Below are 19,986 nucleotides of genomic sequence, written 5' to 3'. Positions count from 1 at the left end.
TATGCTGTATTGTTCGAGCTATTCCACTTAGAATGAAAGCTGTACAACACCGATTATTGTTTAAAGGGTTCTTTGACTTTTTCATGTATGATCTTATAATAATATTTAACTAACTGGAATGCCAGTATTATCATTTATTTGTTGACCATATGATTAATTAAGAAAGGCAGTTTTATTAGTCCCGTTTGTCGACGCCATCTTCGATATCATTGGTTCGAGTTTTGAGGCAACCATGGATTTTTGTTGTCACATTTTTTTTTTATATACAGCCAATTGCATGTGTATATTATTATTGATTATTTTTCATATTGTGTACATATTTTCCTTTTTTATACATTCTTTTAGTCGTGTTTCACTCTTTATGTGGATGACAAATCGAGTTTTATTTTCGTAATTATTGTCATTGGATCCATTGGGATGTGGGTTCGATTTCTGGACCCGACATCAGTCATTTTATTTTGATTAGGATTATAGCGACTAGCATTCATTTATTCTTTGTTTATTTTTGTAATATAATTAATTTAGCTAGGTGACCACTTCAAGTTATCTTCAATTTATTTTGTTGTATAAATAATTGCTTCTTCTGATAGTGAAGAAAGTTCGTAATGATAACCGTCGCATTTATAAGGATATTTCTGATTTTTTTTATTTGAAAAGTATGTTATACAAATGATGATGTAATATTTATCATCATGTCGGGAAGAAGATAGAAGTAAAGGAGAAATAAATTTTTTTTTTGACACTTTACAATTTGTATTTAGTCCATTGGACATTGCATATTCAACATTGATATACTATAAATATTCAGGATCAACCTTTAATTAATTTGATTTATCAAGGCTCAATAAATAGGTATTTAAACTTTTGTTTGCCTGTCATTTTGCCGAATAACATTGTATCCCAGGTTTCCTTCCGTTCATTTATGCCTTTAAGCTAGTTATGTGTTATTTTCTTTGATCTTCTGCCGCGAACGTACCATGGCCTTGGGAGGTCGGTGGCTTGATTCTTTGGAACGGAAGGGTGCAGTAGACCCTTGCACGGTCGGAAGAGCATTTGCTCACCCATCATTCTGAATTTTTTTGTTCCTTCCTGATGAGGTGACATTTGACTATAGACTAAAAAGGTCCCTTTCCATCAGGCGCTTTGGCGTATGGTGTTATATGGCGATATCCCGATTTTTTTGGGATTATCATGCAGTCATTTGGTTCTATGCGGCAAATGGCGCGGGGTGGAAAGGTAGCAATACTAAACAGTAAAAGCAAAAATTCGTGATACAAAAAATGAGGTATTTTTACATAGATTTAATAGGATGGGAATCCAGACTTCAAATTTATGACGTACTATGTGAGAAAACATGCTAATAAGGAACGCACTAATGAGGTTTACTGTACTTCTCAAACCAACTAGGGGCCGATGACCTTGATGTTGGGCCCCTTTAAACAACAAGCATCATAATCAAACCAACTACTATAGTCAAAGGATATGACAGTTTTAACTTCCTTACGGAAAAAGCTTGAAGATAACACATTAACACCAGTTAGTAGCCTCTTATTATATAAATTCCATCTTCTTATCTTATAACTGAACCTAACATTAACTGCGACATGTTAGAAACACATAGCAAGTTGGAACATCACTTCTCAAAATAAATACTCCAACAGAGAACAGTTGAAAAGGTATTCAAAACAGAGCCTTCCTGATTTCTGGTGTTGTGATAGGCCAAACATTTTAGCTAAATTTAATTCGGGATACACATGTTATGGCTGTGCGTGACTGCACCTCATTTCTAACAACTCATTAGTTGATACATTTAGAACATAGGATACCTTCACAAACGGTTCACTTCTAACACAAAGACTTCACCTGGTTGATAACATGGTAATTTCATATAGTTTGTAGAAGTTAAGAAAACTTCAGAACAGGGCCAGTGAAAACAAATTATTTTAACAAGAGGATGAGGCCTTTAATGAGAGTGCTAAAAAACAACCACCAACCAATCTCACTAAAGTTAATGACTAGGGTAATAAATCCTGAAAACCACACCTTTTCTACAAGAAGTCTTTAATATCGTTCCAGCAGAAAAGGTATCAAGAGTTACAGACTTCATTTCTCATTTAGAGCTACTGTAAAACATATGTTGTGTTTCTGGATGAGGAAATCGTTGAGAGTTGCTAGGAGTTACCTGGGAACTTTCAGCAGGCTCACCAGATTCGGACAGTTTCATGAACGTGAGCTCATTTCCACTCCACATTGAGTAGAGATGAGATCGTACTTCCTGAAAAGAAAGAAAAAAAGACTCAGCAATGAAATATTTTTTATTTTAGAGTATCTAACAGTCAGCAATGGTATGAGTACAAAAGGTTTACTGAATAACGTAGGCCTCCAAAATAAATATATATATATATACTGTATATCAGTCAGGAAAAATTATAGTCAATCTAGTGAGAGTGGAATAAAAATATAAGAACAAATTTAAAGAAACCTAAATCTGAATTGCATTTGGATAGGTAGAGACCCTGAAAAATAGTGAATAAGTTAATGGAAAAGCAGTGTAAAAAACTTTGTCAAAGCAAGTTAAAATTATTCAATTTTTGGATGCAGCGGTAAATAAACAAATGCCATTTATGCTAAAGCGATCATCATCATCGTTAACCAACTCCAGTTGCCCGGGTGTGGTATATGAACCCATTACATCTTTGTTTATCCATGAACCACTCTTCTCTCATAACCTTTTCCCAATCTTGTCCTCTTTCCTCGACATCTTTCTTTACGAAAGTGGTCCATTTTTCTCTGGGTCCGCCCACTGATCCTTTTTCTTTTACTTACCTTTCATATTCCCTTCCTGCAGTTCTGCTGGCACTCATCCTTTTTACATGGCCAAACCACTTCAGCCTTGCCTTCTGGAGCTTTTGTAGTCAGGAGTCTCCTGTTCCCACATCCTCTCAAATTTGTTCCTTCCTGACCTTGTCCATCCTAGTCTTCTGGATCATGGTGTTTAGGAACTTCATTTCTGCAGTTTCGAGTTTTGAGTTGTCGTGATTTATTAACGTGGTAGTTTCCAGACTATATGTAAGGATGAGGTTATAATAGGATTTATATAGTGTCATCCTAGCTTCCAGCAGACTTCTTTATCTCACAGTAATTTTCGTACTTGGTGGTAAAATTGTGTTGCTTTGCTAATTCGACTGTCCACCTCATATTTCACAAAGCCATCTTTTGATACTATACTACCCAAGTACTTCAAATTTAGAACTGTGAGAATATTCCCATAAGAAGAAATTGTATGTTCACTGTCCACATTAGAACACGGCATCCACAGTGCCTTCACACAATATTCAACAAATGCACTGCAGTCTCCTTTAATGCTCAGTAATGAATGAATAAATGAATGGAATAGAACACCCTTCTTTCCCGGTCATGGATGACCACCAACTAGGGAGAGAGTATTCATTTATTATATTTTAATTGTAAGTCAAAACAGAATGCAATATGAAATTTATTACATGTTTTCATTTATTGTAATCATAATTAATACATACAGTTAGTTTTTATAATACATAGTATTAAAGTTAATCCAACTGAGAAAAAGTTACAAAATTATTGAAGCATAATTTACTAATATACTGTATGTCACATAAATACTTCTTGGACGTATCTTTAATTAAGGATTACATAAACTTAGCCTTTCGCCTGCTCTTCACCTTTCTGGCCGTTGTTTTTCACAAGTGACCGAAGACAAAGGTAGCCTGAAAGTAGCACCTGACTGTCGAGATTCTTCAGAATTTTAGTACTGGTTGCTGTCTCGCTCACAGATGTTTTACTGTTGCTGGCAATACTCTTCACACCAAACAGTTTGTCCATGCTTGTAGTTATCACACAAGCATTGTACATCATCATTAGCCTGGTCAACTTTGCTTTACAGAGGCCACCCAGATTTCCAAACAACTGCCTGATCTCACCAATCTTTAGCACTAATTTAAGTTCATTAATGGCAGCAGTTATCCAAGGACCAAATACCGTATAATCTTGAATACCACCCACCACCGAATAAGACCCGCACCTTTAGTTTGAAAGAACAAAATTTAAAAAAAATGTGAAGTCAAAATTATTTACAATCTTTACTAACATACATCAAATGATTAGAAAATACAAATAAAAGTTAACAAAAATTTCCAGAACGATATCCAACGAGTTCCTTTGCGATCTTTAATGCCCTTAGCTGACACATTTCGGTTGACACACCATATCCCAATTCCTGCCTTTCTGTCACATATTTATAAAGTTTTTTTTCAATTTCTGGAAACTGCACACTTCGTCTACGAAAAGCTCTACGATCACCACTACATGTTAATAGTACATTTTTCTTCTTTCTCCAATCGCGAATACATGACTCGTCAATATCGTATTTCCTACCGGCGGCACGATTTCCAATAATTTTGCCTGGTGTGAAAATGGGAAGCCACGGTAAACCATCTTCAGGGTTGCCAATAGTGGGGTTTGAACCCAATATCTCCCGGATCCAGTTACCAAATAGTCTAGAAACATGCATACAAGCTAACTGAAATATTAGCAAACTACAAGCAGTGGGGATGAAGTTCTTAAGAACTATGATTCAGAAAACAAGGAGGGACAAAATAAGAAATGACTAGATAAGCCGTCTTGTCCAAGCGAAAATCCCGTTAGTGAGATCTGTGCTGAAGCCAGGCTGAAATGGTTTGGTCATGTCACAAAAATGGACTCACAAAGAAGAGCGAGTGTGTGGTTTGTGACGGAACCCGAAGGCAAAAGATGAAGAGGTTGGCCAATGAAGAGTTAGATTGATCAGATTAGAAATGATCTAGCTGGACGAGGTCTAGATTTGCAGCAGGTTATGGAAGAAGACATCTTCATGGACAGAAATAAATGGAGAGCGCTCATTCACTGCACCCGGAAAACTGCAGTTGGTTCAAGATGTTGATGGTGATCACCACCACCACCACCACCACCACAAACTGGTGTTAAATGTCAAATGATACCAAAATGGGATGATTTTATGACAAGCATTATCAGTTGTATATAGAACTTTTCACTTCCTAGCCCACCAGTAGTCTGCAGCAGAATGGAATTAGTCAGTTTGCCTAACTGAAAACCAATAATGCATAGTCTGTAAGATTCTGCTGTATTCAAAATTGTTAGGTACGGAGATCCACCTATTCAATACAAGAAGTAGTGATCATTAAAAAGTCATCACATATACATTTTTATTTGGGACCGGTTTCGGCAACAGGGTTTGCCATCATCACCCTATGAATTAAGACAAAGACATTGGACATAGAGCACATTACATTTCTTCAAATTATTAACAATACTTTTTTTAAATGTTTAAAAGGTTTCTTTCTATATTCAATCTGAATGATAAAAACCTTTGTACACATGTAAAGTAATTCAGTTCAGGCACGTACATTTAAAAAAAGTATTGTTAATAATTTTAAGGAATGTAATGTACGCTATGTCCAATGACTTTGTCTTAATTCCTAGGCTGATGATGGCATACCGTATTGCCGAAACCAGTCCCAAATAAAAATAAATATGTGATGACTTTGTAATTATCACTATTTCTTGTATTGAATAGGTGGATCACCATACCTAACAATTTTGAATGTAAATTTCGATTCAATACGGAACCTAAAAATGAAATTTTTGACACTAGATTGTGTTGTGTCATAAAGACACCAACCTTGTTACAACGTAACTGTTTTTTTTTTGTTAAAGGATTAACATCTCACTAACTCAGACTGGTTTTTGGCAATGATGGGGCAGGAAGAAAGCACCTGTGCTCTTAATTACAAAACAATCCCAGCACTTGCCTGGTGTGAAAATAGGAAACCATGGAAAACCATCTTCACGACTGTCAGGGGTGAGGTTTGAACGCATGATCTCCTGAATATCTTGTAATGATCTCCTGAATGCTGGCCTATAGCTACATGCATACCATGCAGCCAACTTGCTTGGTAAACCCTTGTTTATGGTGGTACTACTACTACTACTACTACTACTACTACTACTACTACTACTACTACTACTACTACTACAGCAACAACATAACTTACTGCTCCTCCTTCTGATCCAGTGGTTGATCGACTATGCAGAGAGTGGCTGGATGAAGAATCTGTTGAAGAGCTGCTCTTTCTCGATGCCAATGTTGCAGGATCAAGAGTAGGAGGATATAGGTCATACCCTCGATCACTTCCAGGGGTTTGAGTTTCTGGTTCACTCCATCTTCAAAAAGAAAAAAGAAAAAAAAAAAATTAAAATTCCAGATTATAAAATTTAATACTGTACAACAGGTTTATATTTGAAACAAAAACTTTACGTGTAAGAATGAGAAGTATGAGTGTGCCAGCTGGTTTGCTGAGTGTGCTGAAGAGGAGAATTGCTGCCCTGTCGAGTAGATCCGCTGGCATTTCTGTCTTCTACTGCTCCACCTTCTGAAGGAGGTCCATCATAAGAACAACTTGTAAGTGTTACCCCTGGAAAGACAATAACAAAACAGTTATTACAGATAAAGATAAAGAAACCTCCGCCTTATAATGACCATATACTGTATTTTCATTTTGATATTACGTATTTTTACATAAGAAGAAGAAGGAGAAGAAGAAGAAGAAGAAGAAGAAGAAGAAGAAGAAGTTATAGCGGAGGTGGTGTTATGTAATATATATATATTGAGCGATATTGAGAAAACAAAAATTTTTCAACAGCTGAAATTCTTTCCAGTTATAGCTCGTTATCTCTTCTTTACAAGAAAAATACAGTGAACCTCTCACAACCACAAATTTTGTACTTTTAAAAGAAAATTGTGTGTCTGCAGCTTTGTTGTAGGTGGTTACCAACCAGCACAAAATAACACAGAGATAGCAACATGTACTGCAATGCATTCGCTTGCTGAGGCCAAGATTTGTGCCTGTCGCCATATAAGTAGCCAACGAGCATGAAATGAGATACTATAGAGCACTTCGCCAATGTGCTGCCAGAAATGAAGCAAATGGGCACGCATGGATGACATATCGCCTGGACCACAATATTATAGACTGGTATGATTTGAGTTTATTGAGATGTTGAAAGGAATTGCAACAAAAAGGAAGGTATCATTTAGGAAATAAATCAGAAATCTACATATAAATGACAGAACATTTAAAATTATTACAGATTAGCTGCTGATATATTGAACTACCTAAAATGACTTCTAATGCCCGTCCCAGTCAATTTTTATTTTTTTCTTTGCAGCCAAATGAGAATTCAGTTTTTCCCCCCGAAAGTATCACGACAAGTTATCATCAGCATAAGTTGTAGTAGCAATCAATACGGAGATGAAGCTAATAGACTATGGAAGTTATCATCAACCAACAGGTTCTGAGGATTCTGAAAGGGACAAAACAGTATACATTGGAATTGACTACGTACAAGGAGATTATATTTTAAGTAATATATTATCCTGTTGAATTTCCTAGCTCTCTTCATCCTTGAGGCATACCACATCACAATATAGACATAAAAGTTGGATGCGTCATAATATTCTTCTTCACAACCTAAATATTACTGCTGGTTTGTACAAAGGAATGAGTTTGACTGTGGTAAAGCTAGACAAAAATATTGTTAGTGCAAAAATTCCGATGGGCTCAGATTCAGACATGAACAGATAGAACAAATATGGAAATTCTGACATAATAATCGTTCTTAAATGGAGGCAATTTCCTCTTAATTTAGCCTTCTCTGTCACAGTCAACAACACACAAAGGCACAAATTTTACGTAGGCTCGGGATAAATCTCTCCACTCCAGTGTTTACCCAAGAATAACTATACACTCAACTCTCGAGTAACTGGGATAATATAGGGTTAAGGCTTTCCAGATAAGTAAAATCGTGGTTAACCCGCAAAAAGTTAAAAATAGAATAGGCGTACTGAAAGTACAGTTAAAATGATAATAAATGATACTACTGTATTGTTTTCTATTAACTTACCCAATATATTGCATCACACTTAGCACAAGTAATAAATGGAAAAAATAAACACAGTACTTTTCGTTGAAACTTTTTTTTTTTTTTTGCTAGGGGCTTTACGTCGCACCGACACAGATAGGTCTTATGGCGACGATGGGATAGGAAAGGCCTAGGAGTTGGAAGGAAGCGGCCATGGCCTTAATTAAGGTACAGCCCCAGCATTTGCCTGGTGTGAAAATGGGAAACCACGGAAAACCATTTTCAGGGCTGCCGATAGTGGGATTCGAACCTACTATCTCCCGGATGCAAGCTCACAGCCGCGCGCCTCTACACGCACGGCCAACTCGCCTGGTTTCGTTGAAACTAATAAGGTAAAGAAAAATATTCAGACTACCTTTACTGTTTCTGAAAATAATCAGTCATGGTTTTCTACTTTTGTGCCGAGAAACACTTTCTTTATTTTGCTTTTCAAGTTTCTCACAACAAGTTTTTCGGTGATGAGAGCACCATCCTGGCCCTCGATGTACTCCAGCAATGATTCGATATTTGCCAAGGCAGCCATGTGCGTAACTATTTATTATGTTCGTGTGGCGCGAGCAGCTGTTTCCCCCTCCTCATCACTTTCATTTCCTGCTCCCTCCCTGCCCTTTACTTTGTCAACAATCTGTTTGCCTGTCTGCTCTTCGCAGCCTTGGTCGTTCTGGTCACAATCGAACAATGGACGAATATTGTCTTCGTCAACTTCCTTTCCATCTGGGACAGTTTTTACGGCTTCAGTAACTGTACTAACTGTATCGGCTTCATAAAATCCGAGAAATCTTCAGAAATATCAGAAATACGAGGGTCGAGTCATAAGTTATGGCCACTAATTGTTTTCTCGCAAACAGGAGACAACACGGAAAATCTAAGATATGCATTTGGAAATATAGGGCATATACTTATGCATAGTACCTGAAGACAAATTCTGACTGCAGGAGATTCTCGTAGGAAAGTGACAGAACACAGGCCATTAGACTAAGTACAAAGGACAGGTCCCCACTGGTTACAGACCTTCAAAATAATCACCCTAGGTTTCCACTGTGTGTTGCCAGCAGTGGGGCAGGCGCTGAGTACCATTCGCTGCATGTGTATCACTAACGTGTGACACCTCTCTCCGAAATGCTGTTACGATGTCCTTTTTGTTAGCAAACCGCTGTCCACGTAACGGCTTCTTGACTTTGGGGATTAGATCATAGTCACATGGGCTCAGATCAGGCGAATAAGGCAGGTGTGGAAGAACCTCCCATCGCCACCGCTGTAAGCGACGCTGAACAATGGCTGCTGTGTGAGCTGTCGCGTTATCGTGTAGGAGTATGGCGTTGTCCAAAAGATCTGGACACCACTGTTCTATAGAGCATGGCATGCACACCTAATGCTTCCAGCAGCTCTGCATGGCACTGGCGTGCATTTCTACCATGGAGAACTGCTATTTTAATATACGATCGTTGCTCCTGCTTGTTGACTTCCATTTTGTGACGCTCTCACTCACATACTGAACTTGGGGGCATGCTTAGACCCACACTGTTGTTTACATACACCATTTAGTGGCATCATACGCAAGTACATACCGTACGTTTCCAAGTGCATATGTTACATTTTCCGTGTTGTCTCCTGTTCGCGGAAAAAAAAAAATAGTTGCTATGACTTATGACTCGACCTACGCATCTGGGATGATGTTTTCCCAAGACCGCACATTTGTCAATGATTTTGTTTTTTCCCAAGCCAAATTAATCTCGTAAATATCATCGAGAATTGTAAATTTTTTCCAAAAAGTTTTGAGATCATTGCCCTCTTCAATTTCTTTTAAGTGCAGATATTATGCCCTGGTCCATAGGCTGGATTATTGCAGTGACATTGGGAGGCAAAATTTTTGCATAAATGTTGACATCTGCTGATTTTAAAACAGTTTGATTTGGGTGCGAGGGTACATTATCAAAAGAATGGCTTTTTCCCAGAGTCCATTTGACTTTATTTACGAAAACTTTGGGGATGAAGTTATTGTCAAACCACAGTTTAAAAATCTCACTATTCATCCAAGCAGACTTAGTTCTTGTATACAACAGGCAAACTTTTGGCCTCTGTACCTTTGAAAGAGCGAGGGTTTCTTGCTTTTCCAATGACGAGTAAAGGTAATTTATGAGTGCCCATTGCGTTCGCACAGGTCATAATTGTCATCCTTTCTTTAGATGCTTTATTGTCATGTTGAGACGATTCCGGGAAGAAAGGTTAGTCCGATGGCCTCTCAGTAGGTTTTCCGCTGCAAAATCGCAGCAATTCATTTGAAATGTACGGGGAGGTAGAGCTTAAAATACGATTTCGCTATTCAAGAGACTTGTTTCTTGAGACTGACAAAGGGGCAGTTCGATAACTGTCAACCTGACTACAATTCTTGTCAACCGATATATTTTATTACACATGGGATGATTTCCATGGAATTATAGGTCACTTTGACTACATACATGTCAGAATTACTTGTCTCAATCATCAGAGGGCTGTCACATAAATCAACTGGGAGGGATTCACTTATATTTACTGCCAAGTAAGCACACATAATAGTGACAACTAAAAAGTAGATTGTATGTGGATTTTTTAAAATTTGTCACGCTAATTCAGATAAGTTTTCGGCAACTATGAGATAAAACTCAGAAACAATATTAGGTTTTGGTCCACCCAATCAATACACATCACTTTACAAGTGAAAACTGCAGTATTTAATATAAAAACATATTAAATATATTTTGGGATATGTTTAGTTTCTATTTGAGACTTCATAAGCCATAAAATCACGTGGTAGATTACAAAAAATGTTCAGAAATTGAAAAAAAGGAAGAATCCAATGTCTTGTTAAGGACTATTTGAGATATGCAAAAGATACCGTATTTACTCGCGTATTAGACCCTTTTTTTCCCCACTTTTTTTTTGGCTATTTGCTATTTGCTTTAACGTCGCACTGACACAGATAGGTCTTATGGCGACGATGGGATAGGAAAGGCCTAGGAGTTGGAAGGAAGCGGCCGTGGCCTTAATTATGGTACAGCCCCGGCATTTGCTTGGTGAGAAAATGCGAAACCACGGAAAACCATCTTCAAGGCTGTCGACAGTGGGACTCGAACCCACTATCTCCCGATTACTGGATACTGGCCGCACTTAAGCGACTGCAGCTATCGAGCTCGGTTTTTCCCACTTTTACAGCCAAAAATAATAAAGGGGGATCCAACATGCGATAACATCAAAATTTTGTGCAGCGAACACATGACTTCTAGGTTATAAAGAGCTATAAATTGTATGTGTAAACATTCTATACTAATATTTAACAAAGAATGTATTTAAGTTATACTAGCTATTTTCGTCGGTAGGCAGTGTTTCTAAACGTAAAAAGACAAAAAAAAGTAAACACGAATTTTAGGCCTACGGTACGTATAAAAGTCCGTTTTAGTTACTCATATCACGTCATTCGTTACATCTCATTAGTTCCTCTGGTGAGGATGACGTCAGGAAGGGCATACGGCCGTAAAAACTTGCTACGAAGATTCGTCTCACTTCATACTCGATCCCGTAGAAGAAAGGGTATCGTGTTATCATATAATTAAATATCGATACAAAAGAACTTAATGGCCAGTAATTTGTCTCTGTCAGTTCAGCAATAGGCCAACCACACAGTAAACCTGATCACTGCTTTCATTTGAATTATCGCCTTGCGCCGCCAACTTCCCTGCCTTGCTACCGGCGTGTCGGCATTGTAAGTGACGTCATCTTCACTGCTATCTCTCGTCAGCCATATCTTCACTGCTATCTCTCGTCAGCCATGCTTCATTGTTCATTCTCTTCGAGCCATGCACTGCAATCAAGAGCATGCGAGGTCCTGTCTTTCTGAACCTTTTAAAAATAATTTCGTTACCGACTACAGAGTCTGAACAGTGTAAATCTATTCCCAGACGGTCTCTGATATTCCCAGTTGGTGTATATGTAGCAGAAGCCACTCCTTCCGAATAAAGCCGTACTGTAGAAGGCATGCCAAACCATCAGCTGATAACTAGCGTATGTTACAAGTTGTACTTCCGAATGTAATACATAGTAACTGTTAACATTCTTTTGATAACTGCAGCTGTTGAAAACACAGACCCTTATTTTTGAGTATATTTCATGCTTGTTCTCTACATTTATCACGTCAGGATTTGCGTAAACAGCTATCCATGAGATAAGACAGACCACATTGTTTAGGTTAGGTATATTATCGCCCTGATAGTGCCAAAAGTTTGACGGAAAAAATAAAAATAAATAACAGGAAAATATACACCATTTATGGATATGTACAGGTGTAGCGGTAATGAGTTTTATTATCATAATGTTTAATTTTGTATGTTCGTTGTCTCTTTTTTTATTAACGCATACCCTAGTATGTTTTGTTTGGTGTCTCCAAAAATCGTTTAAAGTACGTCGGGACATAAAATTATTATTATTTGTTAGGTACGTTGGCGAGTAAAACGATCATTTGAATTGGATAGCTTTTATCACGTTTTAAACGTACTTCTCTCCAAATATATACCTATAATGGCCCAAGTTACGAGATATTATACGACCACTTTGTTATTGATCTCGCCTGCTGTATAAATAGCAACAACCGCAAATATTTCTCAACTAAAGTAAACTAGTTTCCTCATCCCGAGGTGATACAGCTCTTTTTAGACACACGCCTAGTGGAGGGGAGTTACAAGTACCGCTTTTATTGCATATCAGCCTTCCTGCCATTCGTAAATCTCTGGCAGTACAGTACTGGGAATTGAAGTCAGACCCCCAAAAACAGCAACTAATTGTGCTAGCCATTATGCTGGCGGACATTATTAACTACAAAACAAAGACATTATAGCATGACTGATGCAAGCTTGCAATGTGCGGGTTGGACACGAAGCTAGGCATATTCATCTATTTGTGCGACGTCATCAGAGCTGCAGTAGACGTACGCTACAGAGGCTGACATTTCTTAACTACGAAACACAGATGTACCGCACGGATTCGACGCGTTTTTCATTGCGTAGGTCGTACGGACTAAACTAATCACAAATTTGTGCAATGTCATCAGAGCTGCAATAAGACTTGTACCCGCTTCGAAGTGGAATTGTCATCGTTCTCTGACGAATTATGTGTGCGCGCGTGCCACGCGCGCGCCCCATATTCATGGCTTAAATCTTATGAATATTCCATGTTTTTATATTAGTTTTCACTTGTAAAGTGATGTGTATTGATTGGGTGGACCAAAACCTAACATTATTTCTTAGTTTTAACTGTATCAATACGGATTTATATGATGAAGTTCGTAAACTGTACTAACTATGAGATAGGAAAAGGCAAGTGGTGGTGATGGTGGTGGTGACTATTGTTTAAAGAGGAGAACTGTGGAAGAAGAACCATGGCCATAATAACAGCCCTAGTATTTGCCTGGTGTAAAAATAGGGAAACTATCGAAAACAATCTTCAGGGCTGCCGATGATGCGTTTCGAACCTATGATCTCCAGAATGCAAGCTACATCTGTATGGCCCGTACAACTTATTCGGTTACGTTACACAGTACTATTGTTTCATCTTCCCTTTGCCGAAGCTATTTACGAGTATAGTACACTCACCATAACAACACTATAATCAAAACCACATTTCCTCCTGCGGTGGCGTCGCTTTAGTGTCAATAATATTATATTTAATTTCCACTGAAAGCGATATTCTTATCTGTGGGCAAGTCATGCTCATAGATATATCAGAGTAATGTGTAGGAAGACAACAGCTGACTAGCGTTCAGCGCGCGCACCGATGAATTTCATTGGTTGCGACAAGCAAAGAGTTACGTGAAAGATACTTCTATCTCCATTTTCTAACCAATATTGAAACGTTAAACGATGTTTAGTTAAACACCGGCTGAACATTGTTTATGCAATGGAAGACCGTGCACAACTTAGACGTTGTTTAGGTAGACGTTTAGGCTTAAAACTAGTCATTGTTTCTGCAATCGGCCAACTATGTTCCTCGCCCTTGTAAAGCAGTAAATCATTATTCATATGACTAAAAGCAGACTTTCCTCACTTACAAAATCTATTAAGCTATGAACTTGCTCGAATCTTTTTTGTTCCTTGATGTTGTAGTTGATTTCTTGTTGATTTACTGTAGTGTTCTGAGACATTGTTCCTTCTTGTATAATGACAACTAGGGATCTCCCCTGCTGGTATGCGGGCAATAGAAAGAACAAGGAAACAAGTCTAGAGATCTTTCTTTTCTTCAATTATACTGAATTCAACAATGGGACAGGAAAGGGCTAGGAGTGGGAAGGAAGCGGCCATGGCCTTAATTAAGGTACACCCCCAGCATTTGGCCGGTGTGAAAATGGGAAACCATAGAAAATCATCTTCAGAGCTGCCGACAGTGGGGTTTGAACTCAACATCTCCCAAATGCAGACTCACAGCTGCGCGCCCATAACCTCATGGCCAACTTGCTCTGTCAAGTGGAATTCTCAGGGCCAAAAGAGGAGAGGAAGACATAAGATGATATGGAGAAGATCAGTAGAGATATAGACTGAGCAGCTTGGGTAGACATGGAGAAAGTTGAAACACATGACACATCACAGAACCATGTGACATAACCTTATCTCAGCCCTATGCTTCACAACAGGAGTTTAAGGAATTAAGTCAAGTCAAGTTTGAGATTGGTGCACCCATTAATTTTTTAATAGAAGTTTAAACTCAAGTATTCAAACCTGTGAATCTGACAGTAGGTGGATCCTTGATGGATGCCACTCGATTTCTGAATGGCTCAGTAACAACAGCAGCCCAGTGGACACAGCTTGTGGAGTTGGTTACAGAAAACCAAGTGAGTTCATGTGGTATCCAGTCAAATACCTTTTCAAGATCTAGAAAAGACTGTCAATCTCTTCTCCAAATGCTTCTCTACCTGCAGACAGGCAGCATAGATTACATTATAGTTCCACGTCTCCTCATGAAGCCACACTGCTTTGGTGAGATGGTGACGATGCAGTGCAGACACGCGTTAATTACACGCTCAAGGATCTTCATCACATGACACAGAAAACAGATAGGACAGTAGTTTGAGTTATCATTGACATCACTTTTCCCTCTTCAGACAGGTGCTGTGATACTGGTCTGCCAGGTGGATGGGCTTTTCCTCTAAGAATTTACTGAAAAATGTTGCAAGCAATTCAGCTCTGTGTTGTCCCACTTTCTTCCACATTTTACCATAGCAACATTGAGTTCAGTTGCCTTGTCATTTTTCATGGCATGGATGACAACCTCCACGGCAGCTCTACAGGATGAACGGATGTGGGTATTCTTTGTAACAGATTGCATCAAAATAAATGCTTCCGTAGGTAGTTGGAGCAACTGTCCTTGTTCATCCGTAACGCGCAAAACATAAGCTATGTCTTGTGTAGAATGATGACGAGATTAACTAACCTGTACATGCGATTTGAATCCACAGGTCTGTCTAATTGCTTGTAAAGGTTGTTTTGCTGCAGATTTAAGTCAATGGTACCAGTTTTGATATTCATCCATCCTGGAATGGAGCCACTTCTTGAGCTTTACAGCATTCTGGACATTTTCATTTAACCATCACACCTGTATGTCTACAAAGGTTCTAACTTTGTGATTCCCAACACATACTGCAACATATGAAAAAGAAACTCACAATATGTAGTCCAATCTCTTGAAAATATTCCTATTCATGAAAGGCAATGAAAACTAAAATACAGAAGAAAATACAGAAGAGGATCAAGAAAATAGAGATGAAATAAGAGAGATCTGGTAACCCTAGCGAGGCTTCATACAAGTGAGCTATTGCACTGTACTGTAGGGAGGCTCATATCATCGCCATATATCTCTTTTATTTTATGTTAAGACTGGTTACAGAATTTTATTTTATATAGCCAGTCTTAACTTCAATTCTATTGTTTATTTTCTTCAATATATTTGTGTGATTTGCTTTAAGGCTAATGACCTTCAGTTAGGTCGAAACTAGTCCCTGAACATAAAAGTAATGTGAAACATTGTACAATTTGTATTGAAAAGGTGGACCTTAATAATAAAAGATATAAATACTATTGCAAACAGGGTATATGCAAGATGGGGTGAGAAACAATGCAACATGATGCATGTTCTCCTCCAACTTTAATTAACTAACAGTAGTAATGTACTGGACCAAATTTATTGGCTTACTATCCTCCTCATTATCACCCCAGTTACTTCCCTGAGTTTTGCATAAGAGGAGAGACTCACCCTGTGTATGTTATAGTGAAAATTGAAAAATCCGAGAAGGTTAACCGTTCCTAGTGATTGCCGAGGTTCACTACTCCTCTCAGTGTCATGCTGAATATACCAATCTCATATACTGAGATAATTAACAATCATTAGAAAGGGCAGACTACAGCCAGTATATGGCAACGTTTTCTACTAAGGTTTAGGGCATGCTGAAGGAACTAAGAATGACATTTAAGGGAAAAATTGAACTATTGTTATATTACTATTTTTTAAAAATATTTTAAAGCCTGATTTTATCGAATCAGTTTTATCAGTTTTATCAACTGAACAATGAATACATAAATGCAGTCCGAGACGGTGCAACTCACAGCAAGATTTCTCTCTTTGAGCAGGGCACCTGTAATCAGTCCAGACCTTAAGGGATTAATAGTGCTAAGGACGTCCGAAGCCTGCTGCAAGCAGAACAATAAAAGCAGGACTAGCTATGAACTCAGGGCATAGTTTGAAATGGCCGTACACTCTTAAACTGCAGGATAATGTAGCCCCTGTGAGGGGTCTCCACAGAAGTCAGGATGGTACCCAGTGCAGATACTGCAACAAGATTGAAATACACATGTTCTTGGCTCCTTCCAGTATGGAGATGATCTGAGGATTACTAGGCATCATCTGACCAAGAGAAAACTAGTGTCAGCCCTGGCCATCAAAAACAATGATGTCCACAAGGAAGTCCACTGTGTTGCAAAAAACGAAAGTGATCAGAGTTGATATCCTTGCAATTGATACCAACACAGATCAGCTACTGTTAGTGGGCAAGAAAAAGGATGATTTACAAGCCCAACAATAATTATTTCAAACATATGAACATCACAGGCTTGGAGCTTCTGGTGGCAGCAAGAAAACAGTTCTCAAATTCCTTTGTGATTTTTGTGCCTGCTTTGGTGTAAGTAAATAAGTTGTTGAGGATGCTAGTCTTTTGGCTGAAGGGCTTACTTTAGATTTTTAGAAATTATTTTCACACTTCACATCAGTAGACAATCTAAACTAGACTAAATGTTTTGTCTGTAACCATAATCATGCACTTTAATTAAGACTTCTTTGTATGGTATGCTGTTTTGCAACGGCAACCCATAAATTGGGAAATAATTGAATTAAACATATAAATTTAATCTCTGTTAGAGATTCTGAAATTTTAACTAAACAAATCATGACTATTATTTGGACAATTTCCAGTTTGGGTTTCAAAAAGAGGAGTCCACAAGAGACGCAGCCAGTTGTTTTCAGATCTTAGCAGAATGGCTAATTGACCTGAACCACACCCTAACAGGCGTTTTATTGTTTATGAGAAAGCATTTGACCGAGTAGCCAGGGACAAATTGTTTCCATTATTGGAGAAGATTGGCTGCCCCAGGAAAGAAATCAAACTGGTGGCAGATCTAGACAAGAGGCAAGCAGAAGTAGCCAGAACTGGTGATAGCTACTCAGACTCTGAAAGAATCTACAATAACGTCCGCTAAGGATGCATAATATTGAATAGGCGGAAACTTTAGCTTTTGTTTTATATTATATTGCTCTTCAATACGGAATAATATGAAATTTATTACCTATGATCAAGGATGCATACTGTCACTAGAATTTTTCAATATTATTACTCATGCAATCCTAAATGAGCTCTTGGAAGGAACAAGTATGGGTCTAAAAGTAGCAAGCCGAGTTGTACACACAATAAAATTTGCATTCGATCAAGTAACTAGCAGGGAGTACTTTTTTTTTTTTTGCTTTACGTCGCACCGACACAGATAGGTCTTATGGCGACGATGGGACAGGAAAGGCCTAGGAATGGGAAGGAAGTGGCCGTGGCCTTAATTAAGGTACAGCCCCAGCATTTGCCTGGTGTGAAAATGGGAAACCATGAAAAACCATCTTCAAGGTTGCCGACAGTGGGGATTGAACTTACTATCTCTCACATGCGAGCTTACAGCTGTGCGCCCCTAACCGCATGGCCAACTCGCCTGATAAGCAGGTAGTCCTAGTAGCCTCAAAAAGATGATAATAACTACTTTTACGGTTTTTGGAGACTCTTGAGGTGCTGGAATTTAATCTCACAGGAGTTCCTTTACATGCCAGTAAAGGCCACCACACACAGAAAGCTAAGCTAAGCTAAGCTAAGCTAAGCTAAGCTAAGCTAAGCTACGCGGTGTTGTGAAAAATATTGCTCCCAATGCATTTAAGTACGATGACACACACACACAGGCCGCTATACTAAGCTAAGCTAAGCTAAGCTAGACAGATCGCTCCTAGGCAGGCGATTTTCTTGGCTGTAGCTGGCCTGGCGCATGGACTTTTCATTTCTGAGCAGTTGGTCTGGCGGGCTATCGAGTGTGTTTAGTCGTGTCGTCTGAGTCTCTTCTGGTAGTACTTCGATATTTTAATACAATGGATAACGGGCCAAAAGAAGAACGACTAATTGAGGAGGTGAAAAGATATCCCTGCCTTTATGATACGTCATCAAATTGCTACAGAGACTTGATAAGAAAAAAAACTGTTGGCAGGAAATAAGTTCAGTACTTCAAATTGTTTGTAAGTAGGCTACCATTTATAAATTAGCTGTATAATCACAATTTTGACAGTTCTAATTGTTTGAGAAGAATACATTTTTTACATGGCTTTCCGCACATCATTTACAATTTAGCAGATACAGTTGAAGTGCTATTCTGCAACTGTAGGCCATATTCTTAAATATATCAACAGTTATTAAGAAGGTGAAAGGTAAAATAATAGCATATATATATATTTTTTTGCTATTGGCTTTACGTCGCACCGACACAGATGGGTCTTATGGCGACGATGGGACAGGAAAGGGCTAGGACTGGGAAGGAAGCGACCATGGCCTTAATTAAGGTACAGCCCCGGCATTTGCATGGTGTGAAAATGAGAAACCACGGAAAACCATCTTCAGGGCTGCCGACAGTGGGATTCAAACCCACTATCTCCCGAATACTGGATACTGGCCGCAGCTATCGAGCTCGGTAGCATATATTGTTTTAGGTAAAGAACTTAAAACCTTATGAAAAAGACTGAGAGGCTGTTTTAGGGAGGCGCTAACGAGACAAGGAGTAAAAGTGGATAGGAAGGGAAAAAATGAAGGAGTGGAAATTCCACAAACAAATGGAATTCCTTCTGCCTTATATTTCTACAAGAAGGTGAGCTGTCATTTTAACACAGTATAACTAATATTTAAAATATTTTTAAAATATTAGAAATTGATAAAATTACAAGTGAATGTACTGTATATGTTGAGTGTATAATTTAAAACGCATGTAATTCATTCAAGGTTATAAGACAATAAGAACGTCTCGATTTATGTTTTGGAGCTAAGACATAAACATTTCACTAATAAAATGAACAGCATGAATAACTGCGTGTGAAGCACAAGGACTAGGACAGTTCAATATGCTTATTTTCCATAACGAGGTCTCCATGTGTCATTTCTTAATATACGTTTGGATGTGTATTAACAGCTTAATTTTCCTCACAGCACACATTCAAACATTGACACGCAGGAAACATATCGACCTCAAGAGATAACTGAAGTGGCCACCCAGATGACTGTGAGAGTCCGGAATGTGATGACCTACACTTCTTATCACATATATCTGATTCATCATCTGTTCCGTCCGCCCCCACACCTACACAATCTCAGCCAATCGAACCCCTTCG

At 38.4% G+C, this 19,986-nt stretch overlaps 1 protein-coding gene across 2 annotated transcripts in view; it reads right to left on the bottom strand.

Annotated features, from left to right (window-relative positions):
* Positions 1-1,569: 1,569 nt before the first annotated feature.
* The window catches only part of LOC136873684 (uncharacterized), a 104,072-nt gene continuing 85,655 nt past the window's right edge, over positions 1,570-19,986 (bottom strand). Inside the window, exons 5-7 of one of the 2 annotated variants that reach the window (XM_067146800.2) lie at positions 6,353-6,509; positions 6,090-6,258; positions 1,570-2,275 (exon numbers count right to left, since the gene is read on the bottom strand). In XM_067146800.2, the coding sequence (XP_067002901.1) occupies positions 2,111-2,275; positions 6,090-6,258; positions 6,353-6,509 (491 nt within the window). In that variant the 3' untranslated portion in view covers positions 1,570-2,110. The remainder of the gene's footprint in view (positions 2,276-6,089; positions 6,259-6,352; positions 6,510-19,986) is intronic. The other variant, XM_067146799.2, reaches the window with a different exon arrangement.

Source organism: Anabrus simplex, chromosome 5, assembly GCF_040414725.1.
Source record: "Anabrus simplex isolate iqAnaSimp1 chromosome 5, ASM4041472v1, whole genome shotgun sequence".
Taxonomy (NCBI): domain Eukaryota; kingdom Metazoa; phylum Arthropoda; class Insecta; order Orthoptera; family Tettigoniidae; genus Anabrus; species Anabrus simplex.
Note: the sequence above shows the minus strand (reverse complement) of the source record. Positions and strands in the feature narration are given on the sequence as shown.